At 37.4% G+C, this 19129-nt stretch overlaps 1 protein-coding gene across 5 annotated transcripts in view; it reads left to right on the forward strand.

The window, feature by feature from the left end:
• Positions 1 to 18391, forward strand: part of LOC139960193 (rho GTPase-activating protein 17-like) — a 94657-nt gene extending 76266 nt beyond the window's left edge. For 2 of the 5 annotated variants that reach the window (XM_071958377.1, XM_071958374.1), the window contains exons 14-17: positions 1710 to 1789; positions 2842 to 3067; positions 4894 to 4923; positions 14083 to 18391. In XM_071958377.1, coding sequence (XP_071814478.1) covers positions 1710 to 1789; positions 2842 to 3067; positions 4894 to 4923; positions 14083 to 15016 — 1270 coding nt within the window. In that variant the 3' untranslated portion in view covers positions 15017 to 18391. Of the gene's footprint in view, positions 1 to 1709; positions 1790 to 2841; positions 3068 to 4114; positions 4155 to 4893; positions 4924 to 8941; positions 9082 to 14082 lie in introns of all 5 variants that reach the window. The other 3 variants (XM_071958378.1, XM_071958379.1, XM_071958376.1) reach the window with 3 other exon arrangements.
• Positions 18392 to 19129: the final 738 nt, after the last annotated feature.

Consider the following 19129-nt stretch of genomic DNA (forward strand, 5'->3'; position numbering starts at 1 on the left):
ATTCACAACAAGGACTTAACGAGGTAGGGGTGGCCGTTCCACTTAGTTGCGCTGTTGGAGCTAGTTAGTGCATTTTTTGTATAGACTGCATATAGCTGTTGTATATTATCAATGTTCTTTGTATTTTGTATCATTCATTGTATTGCTCACCACAGATATGTAATTTCCTTCTGAGATTCAATAAAGTTGACTTACTTATGAAAAGGCCTCCAGCTACTCCATAAAGTTAGTGAATTTCTAACAATCGATTAGTCTGTTGACATTGCTGTGACGGCATGCCATCTTGGTTTTGAAACAAAACAAGGAAGCATGTGTATATTAAGCCTCCCATGACAGCTAACAATTGATAGAGTTTCAAGTTCAGGTTGATATGCTATTGTTTAACATGTAACCTCACAGACAATCCTTTCCCTCTTACGCTTGCTTAATGTTTAACATTATTAATTTTTTTAGAACAAGGAGCAAAGGACTGTAGGTCAGATATATAGGGGCCATCTTCGCATCCTTCATATTTAAAATATCTTCCTTATATCATAAATAACATCGCTAGTCGCCAGTTACTTTAAGAAATAATTAATAATTAATTAATTAAGGTCAAAACAAAAGTGAAATTTAAATGTAAAAAATTAAATTTAAAATGTATGGCTGCAAATTTGCACTCTGACACAAAGTGACTCTTTGATTTTCAGGTTGAATGGTTTTAAGCCATTTGTGAGGCTGGGTAAATTGTTGCTATTTCTAGTTTCTCTATGACTTTAAAAGTACGTTCTTGAATGATTGAATAAGCAAGTAACTTCATGTTTATTCATCAGTCAGTTGAGACTGACTGATGAATAAACATGAAGTTTCTGGTTTGTTCACCTCATCCATCACCATTGGACTGAATGATAAGGGTATATCTGACAGAAAATGCATTTCCATGAAAAAAAGGAACACTTTCCTTTAGATATATCCGTCCCAAAACAAGAACATTGCCTATAGACGTATGTGTAGGAGGCAGGGGGGGGGGGGGCAATAGCCCCCCAACCAAATATATTTTTGAAAATTCGGGCAATATGCAGAGAATTTTTCGGGCACCTACTGAAAGAAAAATAAATTGCAATGATGTAGCTAAATGAGATCAATAATTTAAAAGAAATCTCCTTGGTAATTAAAATAAAGCTTGCCCGACTAATTCGCGATAACTAAAGAGAGTTTTGACATAATTGGCCCTCCATGCTCTTTCTCCATCTACATCAGACATTTCGTTGTTTACATTATCATCCCGCGGTATACTGCGCAACTTTCACGGACCGTACGGTACCCGATGGCATCCGATGTAATAACCGCCGCATGCCTATATGATATGTATGTTAACATGTTGAATGTGCGCGAACAATTTTTATTATATTTTTCGGGCAAGTCGTTACAGATATAAGCTAGAGAGAGGGAGTGAAAGGGGGGGGGAGGGTATCCCATGGATAATTTCTCCCATAAAACAGTGTAAATGCATAGCTGTCATTGAGGTCGGATAAAGTCATACAAGAAAATGTTCATCTTTTTGGATGAATGTACACAAGTAATATGTCTGACCACTGAGTCATTCATCCAAGATTTTGTATATTTAAGTCATTGAAATTGATATGTAATTCACGTAAAGCTTTTGTGAAATTTATCATGGGAGACCTTTACATTAACCTCTGTTTCTTGTCCTTCATTTCTTCTTGTAGAGTTTCAGCAGCTAACATGGGTGTGGCTTCCAGTATCTTAGAGTCTTTCATTGCGAATGCAACCTACTTCTTTCCAGAAAGTAAGTTGGTTTCCAAAGATGCTATAGGAGGCTCTCCAGTGAATGGCAATGGAATCAGGGAGGCCTTGGGGGGGTGGGGGGATGGGTGGTGGGGAAGAAGGATATACTTCACGTTGGCAGTAACATCACATCATTTGGAGTTTAAAGTTCATAAGGTTTTCATTATTGGCTGAATCCTAACAAAAGTCATCTTGAATGGTCGTCTTTAGCTTCTCTCCAGTTTTAAGAAAGTGATCAATTGCTGGAGGGGGAATCTTAAGAAGCATTTGACTTTGTTATTGTGGAAAAATACTCTTCATGTTGCAAAAAGAAGCATATCTAGGGCATCAACTAAGCAACGGTCACACATCTTGAGCTGTGAAAATTCACTTAAAGTAAACTAAAGAAAGAAAAAACAATGCCAGTTTTGTACTAAGGATTATAAAACTTAGATTCAATTCATTTTGCAGCTTAGTACTCGGTATGAAAAGAGTTAAGAAAGTAAATGGAAAGTAAATGGAATAATTCGCTATTACTAATGTAAAAGAGAGTTTTGACATAATTGGCCCTCCATGCTCTTTCTCCATCTACATAAGACAGTTAAGAAAGTAAATGGATCGTTCTGTATCATCGCAAAAACCCCTATTGCCATATTTTATTCACGTACCCAAGTAAATTTGTAGTCGGGTAAAGTCGTCGTGTTTGTATAATTTGCACTGAAATGTTCCAGAATCTTTTAATTGTACTCAATTGTTTTTAATGCTTTTTCGATGAGCTGCTTTTCTTCAAAGTCACAATGTGGTTAGATTGCCCACCGTTATTCCTAAATTAAAAAAAAAAAAAAATTCAAGATAAAAGAGACAAAAGATGCAAGTCACGCTTGTTCATTTCAGTCCCACAAATGGGTGAAGACTCTGAAATACAGATCTGTTGAGTTTATGCCAGAAATCTCAAAAGTAAAAAAAAATTAATTTTTTAGTATTTGAGAATTTTTAGACTATATGTTTTAAAATAGAGACTATGTGTTCTTTCTTTCTTTCTCTTTTCATTTTTCTCCTTGCGCTATTCGACAGAGTCACCGACGATAGAATATATCAATCAGCCGTTCCAGTCTCTACAAAATGGTGACGTTTCCAGAACTCCGGAACTACCAGTCGTTCCACCCACCAGTCCATTACAGCTAACTCCATCTCTGGCTCCCTTGACTCCCCCTCCTCAACGTCAGCCACCCCAGGCTGCAGGGGTCACCTCCACTGACGGGGGCAAGCCTGCGTCTGTCCCACAAAACCACGCACAGAGGTAACAATTCTCTCATTTTGACTTGAAACACTCCTTGATATACTTTTGCTTGCATCTCTTCTTACTTTCCCTTTCGATAAGGATATCATAGAGGTCAAGTGTCCAAATGGAATAAAATGCATAACCCTACACCCCTCCCCTTCCCCCTCCCCCCTTAGTCAATGCATCAGAAGTGGTCAACGACATAATACTTGGTCATGAGGAAGTGTAGGATGAGATGGTACTTTTGCCAGCACTAAAAACAAAGCAAGGTGGACTTAAATCCTTCTCTTTCCGTGCTCTTTACTCTATCTCCCCTCCTCCTCTTCCCATCCCGCTCCCTGTCTCTCCCCATCCCTTCTCTCATCCCCTTTCTCGAACCAATAACTGCATTCCATTGGCTCTTTATACATGTTTCTTGTGTGATAATTTTTACTAATTAGGAGTCAAATGTTACTTCTGACTACCAGATAACCAGAAGTTGGCCCTGTTGAGTAGAGCTGAAGACATTGGTGGATTTGGGGGGATGGGGAGGGGCTGAGAGGGGTAAAAGGGTAGTGGGGTGTGGGACAGGGATGAAGGGAAGGGGTGGAGAGTGCCTTCTTCTGTTCAGCATATTCCTTTGCATTATTTTGTCTGATGCATGTGTATGGATTGAGCTGTGTGCACTGCAGTAAAAAAAGAGAGAAAAAAGAAGATATTTAGCAGGCAGGATTGTTCAAAAAATTTTCATTTTCAGTCAGTGGAGGGGGTGGGGTGAAGTTTCAATTTTAAATGGGGCGAGGGGGGTGGATTGATAACCATTATTTTGAGGACTAATGTTCAGTTAGGGTCAAAAGTTATTTTGTTATACTCAAAAGGGATCAAATTAAGCAAAGTTGAACATGTGGTTTGGATATTAGGCAGTGTTTGTTGCTCAAGAGGTGTGGGATGGGGCCAGGGGGTGCAAGTACACTTCTCCACCAGGGTTGTATGTCCAACGGAAGCCAAATTGGAACCATGCATACCTGTTGAAATTCAAAATTTTCAAATAAAAGGTGGTTTTGAAAAGCCTGATTTTTATTGTAGGAAATATTCCCTGAAAAGGCTGATCACCAAGACCTCGAGGGTAAATTGCTTTGTCTTGTTAAGCACCGCTTTCCAGCATCGGCCAATCGATTTTTTTGTTCTTTTTTTCTCAAGCATGACAAAAGAGTTGAAAGAAACAAATATCTCTACCTCTGTAGGAAAAAATAATGCATCCTTACAAAACACCGTCATTTTGTAGCGAGTAGCCGAGCCCGCAGTTTTAACAACCTTTGAATGATAACACACTCTTTAAAGGTTTCTTCACTTTTAATACTAGCATGTATTCAGCCACACCACCTTAGTCAACAAAATAAAGCAAAAAGAGTAGAGGATAAAAATCATTAAAAAAAAAAAAAAGAGGAAAATATTTGTGTGAGAAAATTTGCATACAGCAATTCTCTTTTCTGCTGCATTGTTGATTTTTATTTTAGGTATAAACCAAATAATGGAGCTTTGTTTATATTGCCAAAAGATTGTTGAATAGAAAGATTATAAAATGGGCTCTCTCTCTCTCACTCTTTATGTCATTCTGTGTAGATTTTACAAAGATGTGAAAATTAATTTTATAGCCTTTTCCTAAAACGTGTGTTTTCATAGGTCTTTAACATCCACTTGAAATATTCTGCTGAAGTGAAGATGTCATGGAAGGGTGATGACCCAACTCCATAAGGATATTTTAGTCGTACCCTCAAAGCCCCCCCACCCTTGGTTGAATGCAAAATGTTCAAGTTTGGAAAAGTATTGCTCACATATTTGTTCTCATTTATTTGATCTTAAAGGAATTGGCATAATACCATACAAGCTTTAAGGTAATGTCTTTAAAGAAAACAAGAGAAACATTTTCTTTTCGAACTCTTTGCTTGTCATAGAAAACAGACTTGTTACATCAATCAGGCAATTTTGTGTTCATATTGTATAGCTTGCACCAATTTTTCTTACTCATGGACACGCCTGTTTATTTATGATTTATTTGGAATTTAGTGAGGATTATTTTCCTTTCTTTTTGATCATTGTAAACTAAGAAAGTTTCTGCAATAGTGATGGTGTTTTATTATCAGCAATACCAAATACAGACACATATAAAAACTACATCTATATATACATCTATATGTACATCTATATATATATCTATATATACATCTATATATATATCTATATATATATCTATACATATATATATATATGTAAAGTGACAAGGAAAATCTGTGTAGTTACAATAAAGATATGACTTTTCTAAATGTTTCAAACATCAATACATTCTGAGAACCATCTTTAGAAATGACAAGTTTCATTGGATGATTTCAAAAGATAGGAAATAATCAGAGGAAATAGCTAGGTGTTAGTTAGTCTCTTGTTCACTGCAATTTCAACCAAGGCTCGAGCTCTTTGCATTGGTTACCATGGTAACCACAGTGCAGAGTGATGTTTTTGGTCCTCATGTTTGTTCGGCGTATTTCGTAGTAATATTCTTAACAGGTGAACACAGAAAACAAAAAAAGTCGAAACAGATCTTGTTAAAGACTTCCTTCATAAGGGAGCATCTGATAACATGGAGCAGTTTCCTTTCGAAAGAGGGTCTTTTAATCTACATTTTTGACCACCTAGAAGCTATTAGTGATCGTTCTAAGCTTGAAAATCACAACCTGGAGAGAAGTCTACAAGATTGTCACTACAAAATCATGGTTTAATATACTACTGCAGCGGTGATATTAAAAAATAATATAACCGTGGAATATGCACTTTGTATACTACCTATTATAATGCGTATCAATTTTTTGCCAAATTTATAAACGCTCTAAAAAGACGGCAGTATTAACAATAAGCAGCAAAAGCGGTATACCACCTTGGCAGTCCTGTATTTGCCGGGAAGAATCAATCCGGTAATTTGGTGTAGCAAAATGGGATGCAATTTGCCACACTAATGCATACAATGTTTAGCAGTTTCTTTAACACATTATACCATTCTATTTTCAGGAACCCAAAACTGATAAATTGATACCCAAAGGAATGTTTTTTTTTTCATTTAATCCAAAACCCAAGTTTTACATATTTTTGGAAAACAAAAGAGTTTAAGCATTGGGGCCAAGGGTAAATTGGAGGACTTTTGTAAGTCGAAAAACTCACAGGTCACACAAGACATCATCACAGTTGGAAGGTGTCCATGCACAGTGGAAATAACTGCCCCATGTTTAAATTGAGGTCTCTCGCTTTATAGACTGTCCATTTTGCAGATCTTAAATTTTAATTGTCTTTTATTCGAGAATCAAGAACTTTTGCTTGTGTGTTATTGGGCTTGCTTGTGTGTAAGAGTAATGTATTGCAAATTGTCTCAGCAAGGGACACATTTGCCAGAATGAAATAGAAATGGTAGTTTATTGCTTCATCTTGGAGTGTAAGCAGCTATATGGATCAATTGCAAACACAATTTGAACAGCAGAAGTGCCAAACAAAGGGAAACAAGCTGGTAAAAGGCACTCTGCTTTATAAGGTATGTATTACAAGAAGGAAAAAAACAACAAATGGGGACTAGTATAGTGTGCTGTGGATGCTTATACATCAAGTGGATTATTTTTCTTTCTTATCTAGATGTTATCGATATCAATCAGTGCATGGCCTTCTTTTAATTTGGGAAGTGTCCTGGATTTGAGAACCATTTGTAAAATAGTGATTAGAACAGAGAAAAATACAATACATAAGATAAGTGTATAGATCATAATATAACTAATATAACCAACTCTGGAGTTAAAGCATTCAGAATTGACACGCTTTCGCCAGAAATGTTTTGAGTTGGTAGCAGATGAATTAATTTCTCTTGATTAAATTCTCATGATACCAGGGTTGTAGTTCATTTGATTCTATGTGAGGGAAACTCTAAACAGGAAACCAGTTTGGATTGAAGATTGGATTGAAGATTGAAGGCTGAAGCTGTGATGTCATAGATGACATCATAGATAGCTTACCAAACTTAGTAACTGCAACTGAATGTTACTAGGAGATCATTTGAGGTTCTCTTTTGTCATGGTTTTAAAAGATAAATTTACCACCGAATTATTCATCTAATGTTATAGTTGTAATGCGTAACTTTAAAAATTCAGATAGAAATACGATGTTGTCGTCGAGGTGTTAAGTGCAACAGTTAGACTTCCATTCCTCTGCAAATTTACATTTGAACACACATGTCAAGAGTAGGTCTAGGGTTTTACAAACAAACAAAAAAATGTTTAGAAAGACATAAAATTTTAGACATCAAATGGTACATTCTAAAGTCATGTTTAGGTCTACGATTAATAGGTGTAAAAATGCAAGGTAATGCTAATAAATACTTAAGAATTATTGTGTGAGGTTGAATAGGGAGTGGGGGGGTGTACACTGCCTACATCCCCCCTTCCACCCCACACCTCTCATAATATCTGAGAAATTATTATACATTTTATGCGCTAGCTTAGCCTGTGTTATTTCATATCGAAATACTTTTTCTTGTAATATTTTAAATGGGCTTTCATCCTATTCACCAATCGTAGCTTTCGTTTGAACTTGTTTACGTCGTTACGGTCGAGCAATTCCTCATTCTAAAGAAAAACATATTACCGAGCTTTATATCCAATCCATTTGCATTTTCCTTTTTGATCCTTTTTTGTTTTGTTCCTGAAAGATATTGTATAATGTCGATTTTGTTGTCGTTTCATTAAATTTAAAACTTTACATATTTGGTAAACAAGCACATGAAGGCAGGTAAACATGAATAATTCATACTCTGTGCACTATTATTTAATAGGTCATGAATATTCATATCATTACAACTTTCTACCATGTTAAACCATCTTGACATATCTCGCAGTCTGTTCATAGCTTTCACATTGTTATATTCACGTTAATTTCACACCAATCTCTTTTCTTTGGCATGAGGCGAGAGAAGGGGAGGATGGTGTTCCCGTCAGCCCTTGGGTAGGGTTCTGAACCCCAAAAATATGTAAAGTAAATATTTCGAGCCATCATGATATAGTTGAAAGAGCCATTCTCTGACAAGTGAAATGGAACTGATGCCTGAAAAGAAATCGAAAACCTGTGATTTTGAGGTTCTTTTTTTTCTTCAAAATACTTTTTTTTTTTTTTTTAATTTGTAACAATTAATGTGGTGAATGAGATTTAAACTTAACACAATTAAAAATGATTTTTACTTTTGTTCTCTCATATCGAAGCTCTGAGGAGACATTTATGTAATGTTTCATAGTACAAAATTCTTTTTTTTTTTTTTTTAATTTGTAACAATTAATGTGGTGAATGAGATTTAACTTTAACACAATTAAAAATGATTTTTACTTTTGTTCTCTCTTATAGAAGCACTGTGGAGACATTTATGTAATGTTTCATAGTACTAATGATAACTCTAGTTATTTACTTGTCTCATAACTCATGTTATGAAACATGTCATGCCTATACTTAAGTGAAGATACTGAACCAATTTCTGTAGTGAGCTTTGTTAAATATATAAAAACATATCTAGCTGTGGGAAGATACATACAATTGATGATCTCACTGGAAAGATGGCCTCAAAATAAGAGTTATTACAGAGCTGTTGTGGCAGGGATCATGTGCACATTCTGTTTCCATGGTGGTCATATATCGATGATAGAAATCTTCCTTTAAATGACAGTTGACATTTGCACTTAGCTGTTTCTTTTTCTTATCCTTTTCTTAATTTTTGTCAGTCTTTGAATTTTTTTTAAATTTTATTTTTCCACTCACCTCATGTTCTTTCACAGCTTGCAAAGTTTTTTGTTTTTGTTTTGAGTTGTTGTCTTCAATTCCCATGTCTGCCTTTTTCAGCAATACAAGACGTCGCCCTCCTCTTCGCCCTCCTACTACTCCTCCTTCTAGACCAGCTCACCCTCCTCCACCGAAACCTGCCAATAGCTCGTCTTAAATATCGCTGTCTGCATGTAAAAATATGTTTGCATGTTTGCAAGGTACCTGTCATTACTACACAAACTATTTGAACGGATGAGAAACTCTGCACACGTGACAAGACACGTTGCCATGGCAGTGTTGCATGCAAAGCAGTCGTCACATTTGTAACCCGATACACAACTAAATTTTATTAACTTGAAAGCTTTCGTGTTCACACTTGACCCTTACCTCTGGCTAACCAATCTCCTTAATTGTCAAATAAATTGTAACATTGCAATGGTCAGTATAAGCAATGCTTTTTTTGGCTTTTTTGTCTCAACAAAGTGAAAACAATAAAATGATAAGTAGGTTATGGTATCTGCTATCCAATGACTAGGCCAGTGTGGTTATGAATGTGTATGTGCATGCAAATTGTGGTTCAGTTGACAGAGTCTTGCAAACAGTACAAAGCTTACTTCACAACTATAGCACCTAACCTGTCTCACACATATTTACCTAATCAGATGTTGGTCATTAATACAAACTTGAATATCCATGAGTTATTTTAAATATTCATCATGGCAGTGATTACCATGCCAAATTTTCATTTTCATATAACTGCACGTTTCTGCATGAATCATATTCAGCCACACTTTTGTCCATGTATTTCCATTGTAGAAGCTTGTGATGTGTTTTACAATCCATTCGTTCAGTGTGGACCTCTCAAAAGACACTTCCCTTTGAAGTAAGTGACGTGTGCTGAACAAGGGGACTAGGAGAGGGTTTGGTGAACCCCTTAAAAAAATTAATCATACCAAAACACTAGAAAAAGGAGAATGGCAGGACCGTAGAAAGTGGTTGTTAGTTGGGTATTACATTGTGTTTTGTGTTTATTCAAATGTCTTTAAATCAGTGACCTAGTGGCAAGGGCGGCGGAACCGGGGGGGGGCACAGGGGGCACGTGCCCCCCCACTTTTCCTCAGGTTAAAAATGTGCCCTTTTTCTACATAAAAATTGAGGTGTCTCAAGTTGGCAAGAGGCCAGGGAACCAGAATGAACACTCGGGAAGGGCCGTTTCCAGCCATCTGAGGGGTTTGTAAAACCAAAAATTTTATTGTACGCTCCGCGCCAACCGATGGCGGCGCTCCGCTCAGATAGTCGTGCATACAACTTTGCAAATCCTGGCTACGCCCCTGACTTTTAATGAATTTCTGTGGGTCAAACTCAAAGCTATTTTGAATGGAAAAAATTTGTTAAGATATTGACAAGAAATAAACTCTAATTCGGAAGATTCCTACATTAGCAACTAGCATGATTTCACCTCATTTTGTCTCAAAAGAAAACTTGTTCCTTGTTTCCCAATTTGCACATTGGATATTGCAGTGCTAGTATGCATATTTTCCTTGAGAGGGGGGGGGGGGGGGTTGATGGAGTGATGTTTATACACAAATAAGATAATACAATAAGAGTTATAAAGGGTACTAAATATAAGGCTGCATCAGTCCAATCGAATTTCTGCAAAGTGCCCTTTGATGTCGGTGCCCCCCCAGATTAAAAGTGCTTCCGCCGCCCTTGCCTAGTGGGTCAGTGAAACACCTTGTGGAAGGCTAGTCACTGGCCTCAATAACATAGTTACGGCTACCCATTGGCATATGCAAGACACTATTGTCTTCCAGGAAATAGGAACTTTGTGAAACATTGCAGCAGGTAAAGAAGATGATAGGCTAGCTGTTGGATTATTCATACACCATAAAAACAATGTCCACATTATAGACACATAATGGACTGTGTTGTGTTGTTAGTGTGAGACAAATTTAGCTTAGATGTGTGGCATGGCTCCAGTGTGTTAGTACGATGACTGTGTTAGTACGATGACAGTGTGATAGTACGATGACAGTGTGTTAGTACAATGACAGTGTGAATGTATAATGACAGTGTGGTAGTACGATGATAGTGTGTTAGTACCATGACAGTATGTTAGTACCATGATAGTGTGATAGTACAATGACAGTGTGTTAGTACAATGACTGTTAGTATGATGACAGTGTGTTAGTATGATGACAGTGTGATAGTACAATGACAGTGTGTTAGTACGATGACAGTGTGTTAGTATGATGTATGATGACAGTGTGATAGTACGATGACAGTGTGTTAGTATGATGACAGTGTGCTAGTACAATGACTGTGTTAGTATGATGACAGTGTGTTAGTACGATGACAGTGTGATAGTACCATGAGAGTGTGTTAGTACGATGACAGTGTGTTAGTATGATGACAGTGTGCTAGTACAATGACTGTGTTAGTACCATGACAGTGTGTTAGTACGATGACAGTGTGTTAGTACAATGACAGTGTGTTAGTATGATGACAGTGTGTTAGTACGATGACAGTGTGATAGTACAATGACAGTGTGTTAGTACCATGATAGTGTGTTAGTACCATGACAGTGTTAGTACGATGACAGTGTGTTAGTACGATGACAGTGTGATAGTACGATGACAGTGTGTTAGTACAATGACAGTGTGAATGTATAATGACAGTGTGGTAGTACGATGATAGTGTGTTAGTACAATGACAGTATGTTAGTACGATGGCAGTGTGTTAGTATGATGACACTGTTAGTATGATGACAGTGTGTTAGTATGATGACTGTGTTAGTACCATAACAGTGTGTTAGTACAATGATAGTGTGTTAGTACAATGACAGTGTGTTAGTACGATGACAGTGTGTTAGTACAATGACAGTGTGTTAGTACTATATGGCAGTGTAGAGTGTTTTGATGTTAAGATGGAGAGTGAAGAGGTGCTATGGGTTTCAGGGTTCTTGGTGTTTTAGTTTGATGAAAGTGATGCATAGTGTAATGTGGGTGAACAATTATTTGTTAGTGCAATGAGTATGTAGTGTTTGAGGGTGTTGAGTGTGCAAAAATACAAAATACAAAGCAGAGCATAAGTGTGCTAGTGCAAGAGCGTGAACAATGTGTACAGAGGGTGTGGCGTGTGACGGTGTAATCACGGTGTTAGCATAATGCAATTGTAAGTACAAAGGGGGTGTAAACTGTGTGAATGTAAAGAGAGTGAAGTATAACAAGAGTGAAAAGTCAGGTGATACCTACTAACAGGATGTTTGCTACTGTATGTAGTTACATGCAAGGTACTTTAGGAAGAGTATCCCAGGGTCAAAGTGCAAGTTCAAATTTGGTCAGAAATAAAACATTCCAACCAGCATCACCATGGTAACCCATCATTTTGGTTTGCATGCATGCATATCATGATACACGTTTCTCTTGTCATGTCATCCAGAGTTTCTCATTAGTTCAAATCTTTCATTTAATAATCATGTATTTTTATTTACCTCAAAAGTACTGTTATTTCCAACTCATCTCCTAGTTTTGTGTTTGTTTCTACTAAAGTTTTTGTTGTTGTTGTTTTTTTTTGTCTGTGCTTGCTCACCTTAATGCCAGGGACACAAATTGGTAGTCTTCAAGTGGTTTAATTACTGCCAACTATTTAGTTGGGTAATTCTCATTAACATTCCACAAATGACGTTGATTAACGTGTTGTCAGTATGCCTGACCGTTACATCATTTTACGTAATAAGTTCAAAATTTCTATTTCATTTGTGGAGCATGATATTCAATATTCAGGGAACTCTTTTTTTGGAAATGTGTCGGCAAATTTTATTGGGGAAATCTTATTAAAAATTCTCAACTTTTGAAATCGGTGATGGAGGTGTGCTGCCAGTTTTTCTTTGATGTTTTATGTTTTATGTTGATTTATGTACCTGGTTACTAGCCATCAGCTAGCAATCACTGCTTATCTCTAGTGTAGTCTAGTGATCTCTGCCTGTTGGTATTGATCACTGTATGCTAAAAGTGACCACTGCCATCAGCTAGTGACCAGAAGTGATCACAACCTTCTGCTAGTGATTATTGCTGTTTAAGCTAGTGTTCAGGCTATCAACTAGTGTTCACTCTATCGCCTAGTGATAGTCGCCTCTCAGAAGTGATTACGACTTGCTGCCAGTGATTATTGACGTTAAGCTAGTGTTCACTCTATCGACTAGACACTAGCTTAGGAGCCTTAAGCTAGTGTAGTCTAGTGATCTCTGCCTGTTAGTATTGATCACTGTATGCTTAAAGTGACAACTGCTGCTGTTATTAGCCCCCAGCTTCACATAAAACTACTGTTCTTTCTAACTACTAGTGGTTGTTACCCTCAGCTAGTGACGATTTTCTCTATAAAGTGATCACTACCATGTGCCACTTGCCAGCTTGTGAGCTGTACCACGGTCTGGTAGTGGTCATTGCTTTAAGGTTGTGATCCATTCATCAGCCAGTTGTCACACATTCAGCTAGTGATCACCACCTGTTTCTAGTCACCACTGTCTAATTGTATCTCCTGTATTAAACACTGTATGAGTAGGTTAACAGTACTATGTATTAGCCACAAGTGCTTCCAGTTAAGTTTTTAGCTATTGTAGAGCTATTTTGCTTACTACCTATAACTAGTTCTGGCTATCTTTAGTTAGTGGTTTTTAGCTATTGTAGAGCTATTTTGCTTACTACCTATAACTAGTTCTGGCTATCTTTAGTTAGTGGTTTTTAGCTATTGTAGAGCTATTTTGCTTACTACCTATAACTAGTTCTGGCTATCTTTAGTTAGTGGTTTTTAGCTATTGTAGAGCTATTTTGCTTACTACCTATAACTAGTTCTGGCTATCTTTAGTTAGTGGTTTCTACCTATAGCTAGTTTTGGCTACCCATAACCAGTTCTCACTGTCTAAAGCTAGTGATAATTGATTGTTATAAGAGATTGCTACTGTAGTTTGCAATTGCTGTGTATAGTCAGTAGTCACTGCTGACATTTTTCCTTGCTTGCATTACTCTATGACTGTCGTTTTTAGTAAATTCACTCAGTTTGTTTAACCACAGTGTGTGTGTGTGTCATTATAATATTTGTTCTGATATATGCAAGTATCAACCTATCATTGTATTTCACTCGTCCTAACCTTAGAAGTGCAACCCTTCCTCCGCTAGTTCCTTCTAATAAAATGTTTGTTTCTCCCTCTCCATTTCCAGACTTAAAGGTAAAGCCGGCACCATGCCCCGTAGAAGCTCTAAGAAAGGCCAAGCACCATTGCCGCCCGGCCCCCCGGGCAGTGCAGGCAACTCCCCTACCCCATCCCCAACCAACTCACTAACAAGACAGAGCAACCTAGAACCTAGCCCGTTAGCCGCTTCTTCCCCTTCCCCATCCTCCCTGGTGACTTCGGAGGCGAGCAGAGAGGAGATCCCGGAGGAGGACATCGAGGAAGAGACCACCGAGGCAGTCTTGGGTCAAGACGAAGTGGACAGCAGCGCCGTTGCCGACGACGACAACGAGGATTCTAACAACGGCGGGCAGACTCTTGATAAAGCGTCCAACGATAGCCTGGACAAGATACTAACCGCCTCCGAAGACGGCTATGACTCTGGAAACGTAAACGAAGAGGAAACAGCAGAGGAGGTGAAGGAGGCGAAGCGCAGTACTCCACCCGTGAAAGAGAAACCGCAACGTCCACACCTACCCAAGAAGGGCGATGGTCCGCCCATGCCCGCATCCAGACCGGCCAGGCCTGAAAGACCTGCCGAGGCTCCCTCTCCGCTCAAGGTACCCGAGAAACCGGATAGGCCCGACAAGCCCGGGAGACCCTATCGACCACCCGTCAAGATCGAGAGGTCGAAACACCCCGAGAGAAGTTCGATCGAAAGGAAAGAAGGGAACAAACCAGAGGTGAAAGAGAAGGTCTCCAAGCCTCACAAGCCACCGCCGTTACCAAAGAATCCACCCACTAAACGAGATGACCCCGCTAATAAGAACGGCGCTCCGGTCACGGATGCGCCGGGCTCTTCGCCGTTATCACCGCCCCCTTCATCAAACCCAAAGAGCCCTGCATTTCAAAGACCTCGGATGACCCCGCCTCCTCCACCCCCTCCAATGAAGGAAGACACAAACGAGAGTACAAATCTATGATTAATGCCAAAAAAAGTGAATGAAAAATGTATCTAAAATACTATGAGCTAACGTCTCCCCCATAACATACAAGTGTGTTGGTCAAAATCAGTGCTCTTCACAAGAGGTTCAGTTTTCTCTACGAACTGGAGATGGGATAGATTTTAGAGAGGAAAAAAGGCTCTTTCTTGGTAATATACCATGATAAGAGCAGTTTTGGACCATATTTTTCTCCACTTGGATAGTTAGTTATATTGGCCAGATTGGGGTGTATGTTTTTAATGCTTGTTTTGTTACTTCTTGAAGTGATAAAAATTCCAAAATACTTCACAGCATTAGGGACATACTTGCTTTCGGATTTGGTCAGTATATGAAAAACTTTAACAACATGTTGAACAATGGGGCTGACCTTAGTTCTTTTGTAGTTTGATTTGCAAGGGCATTTAGCATCTTTCTTAAAAAAATTAAACATGCTGATCTATGAATTTGCTAGATCAACTCTAGCAACCTAAGAAAAATTTACGACCTGTATCTATTCCGGAATAGTGCATATAGGTTGCAAATACTTGGAGGATTTGCCCTGATGTTAATAATGCTACCATTTCTTTCTAACAAGATAACATGATCGTAAATTGGGATATGTTAAAGAGAGAAAGATAAGAAGTCAAATTAATACTCTTCCAGGGGCCTGCAGCATTTGCCTCAGTAAAGTTTTAAGGCCAGATAAAAGTCCTTTGCACAATATTAAGTTTGCTAGTTTGATGCATTTGCCATGTGTGTCGATACCTCCAAGAAAAAGTAAGTGTATTGTTGACCGGGTTAAAAGTTCCATTTTTGACAGGTATGTGTTGAAACATCTATGGTCGCTTTCAAAACAGTTATGTCAAGCAATTTGAACTTTAAAATAAAACATAACTGTTAGCAAACTGCTTATCTACTAAAGAGCCTGTGTAAGAGAATGTGTATAAGTAATTTGAACTTTGGTGTCAAATACAATGTAAGTGAACCTAGGGTTGTAATATATTAGTAACACAATACTGCAGGCCTCTGCTATGAAAGCAGAGAAAAGCAATTTATAATTGATTTTGGAGAGTGTAAAACTTTTTAAGTACTACAACCTCATTCAGACAAGTTGTTAATTGTTATGAGTTGGAAAAGTTTTCCTTTTTTTTTTTCTCCAAACAAGTTGTTAATCGAAGCTTTTCTGGGGGCTTCAGACCCAAACGAGACATGGGGTTTTAATTACGACAAGTTATTCACAATGTTACATTTGTAAATAGAAATGATTTCATATTATACACTGTGTTATACAGGTTACAAATCATCATGTTGCTGGTCGATAGATGTCTGGAGTAATTGTAACGAGAATTTTCATTCTGGAATGGGAGCTGGGAGAAGGGGGAGAGGAGGGCATGGGGTTGATTGGGGGGGGGGGGTTATTTGAGATAATATCATAGCAATAATCATAGTAGCAAATGATTTAACTCCCAATGTATTAATCATTGTTGCAATTAAATGTCAGTTTACAGTCTTTTAATACATTTACAATTTCTCTTCAGAACTCTAGCAGCCCTAAGATTTGATATTCAAAGAAAAGGAAACTTTGTATGTGCATGTGACTAGATGTCTGTCTGTCTTTCTGTCTGTCTGAAGTACCCAGGAAAAGTAATCTTACATGTTCTGAGAAAAAGAAAACAATATTGAGAGCCGTGTTTTAGAGCTTGTCCCCCCCCCCCTCCCTCCATCACTAATTATTTATTAAGTAAATTACCTGTAAAATTGATTGTCTTCCCACCCTTAGTTTTAGGCTTTACCCGTACGATGTGTCGGCATGAAATCTCCACAAAATGAAAAATTAAAATGATTCGTTCGAGTCAGTATCGTCTCAGGAGGAATTTTCACGATTCGTAAAACTTGGCTAAAATATATTTTCCCTCTCGTATCTGTTACGTTATTCGATTTGAATGATGGTTTTTACTTTGTTTTTCTTTCTTTTTTTTTATCTCACTATCTGTCTCTTTTTCCTTGACAATTTGGTGTTTTCATTACTCTCATAAGATATGGATTGACTAATAAAGTTATCGGAATATAGTCTACAATTATATAAGAAACTTAACAACTCTTAACAATTTGTAGAAAGAATTTTTTTTTTTTTTCTCTCCTGATTTTGTACTTAACAGATTTCACATTCAATAGACATATATGCAATACATTTTCTTTTCACAATTGTACTTTTGAAATTAAGCTATTTTTGGTCGTTTGACTTAAAAAGAAAAATCAAATATTCCAGCTAATTCTTGTACGAGTTGTATACCGATGAAGTTTCTAGAGAAGTCACATGATCTTGGTCTTGTCATATGAAGTTGAGTGTATCTTTCATTTTTGCTATTAACTTTTTTATTTTTTATTTCTGATTTATTAAGTTGTGATTATATTCTCCTCCTATACCTAGTTTTTTTTTGCCCTCCATTCATCCTATTCACAACCATATAAACAACAGAGGTCGTGTAAAGTTGAATCGTATATTAATATAGGCACAAAATATAAGTCCTTATACCCTAAATCCTCAAACAAGGTACGTTGTATATAGCAACTTAGTGTGCGGAAGACTTTTTATGGATGTTTTCTCGAATATTTGCACTGCGATTTTCTGTAATAATTCTTGTATCTGTGAATGCCCGTGTCACGGGCTCCCTCTTTCGAACTACTTGTATCTGCTTTCGTTCTCCAGATGGGTTATTATTTGAAACAGCATTGGGGTCAGTGCCTGTGGCGCTGAGGTTTTCTCCTTCCATCCCAGAAATATGCACATGGGTTGGGTGGGGGGGGGGGTGGTGGGGAAGATGGTATTTGGCGTAGTCAACCGAGATCCAAGTTTTTCAAAATTAGATCGTGTATCCGTGCCAATGCAATAGGTAGAAATTTCTCTAATGGTGTAAGCACTGCATCCAAACTTTTTCTTAAGTTGATTTAAAAAAAACAAAGAAATTATTTGTAGTTGTTTTACATTCTTTAAAGTGTCAAAGGATATCATATGTTTATAGATGGAGCACAGTGGCAATTGGAAATGGATGACTACTTCACTGGTTTACTTATGTACATAACTCTTTCTTGATCGTTTAACCTTTATTGTGTTTGTAAACATTGTCTAAGCATCGTAGCTCCAAATAAATATTATGTGGAATTTGTAAAGAAAGCACAGAGGGGTTAAAAATTGTCTCAGTAAAGTGTATATGATCTTCTTTTCATTTCAATATTGTTTCTTTTTTGTGTCATTTTTATCATGTTTTTGAGCAAATTTATTTAGTAGTAATGTTACTATATATACGATGAAAAGATATAGCATCCAGTACATGAAATATATCCAGCAACAGCAATGTTCTGTTTTTGGAAATATTTTTCCGTTTTACTCCATTTTTTCAAATTTGTGTTTTGTGTTTCACCAGAATATGGTTTAATAGAATATCTCGACTTTTTGATCAGACAGAAATTAACTGAACCCTGGACGTTCCTTTTAAATTTGCCTGTAATACTAACAAACGTGAATGAATTTCCCCTTTAATAAAAGGTAAATTCATCAGGAGATTTGAGAAAATTGCACGGGATGCAGCTAGACTTGTATTTTGGGGGAGGTATGTCTTTCTGGGGACAGAGGGGGGGGGCAGGAAAACCTACTTCCTGAAAAGTAAGTTTTTAAAAAAATGTTGGGAGGGAATGCAGACAAATGTCTTTTTTTTGGGTGGGGGATTTGTAGAACACCCCAGGGCTATGCTATTAGGGGTGCCCCTAGTGTTTGACTATTGTAAATCTTTTTTTGAGTTATAATTGATTGACTTTGTCAAAATGATGTTCAGATACAGAAAGTTACCTAAAGTAGTAGTCATATGACTAAGTCTACATATTTTTGTAAACTTTTGTACATAACTGGATATCCCTCAATCATTTATTGTAACTAATAGGATTATGCATGCATCATGACCTTTACTCTGTTGTCCTAGTATGTGAGATATTATTTATAACCAATAAAACTGGATAGTCTAAGGGTAAATTAATATTTGACGGATGAAATAGGACCCATGTTCCCCTGCTTCCTAACCAACAATTCAATGAATGTCCCTTGACATTTCATAGCAT

Source organism: Apostichopus japonicus, chromosome 19 (genome assembly GCF_037975245.1).
Source record: "Apostichopus japonicus isolate 1M-3 chromosome 19, ASM3797524v1, whole genome shotgun sequence".
NCBI lineage: Eukaryota > Metazoa > Echinodermata > Holothuroidea > Aspidochirotida > Stichopodidae > Apostichopus > Apostichopus japonicus.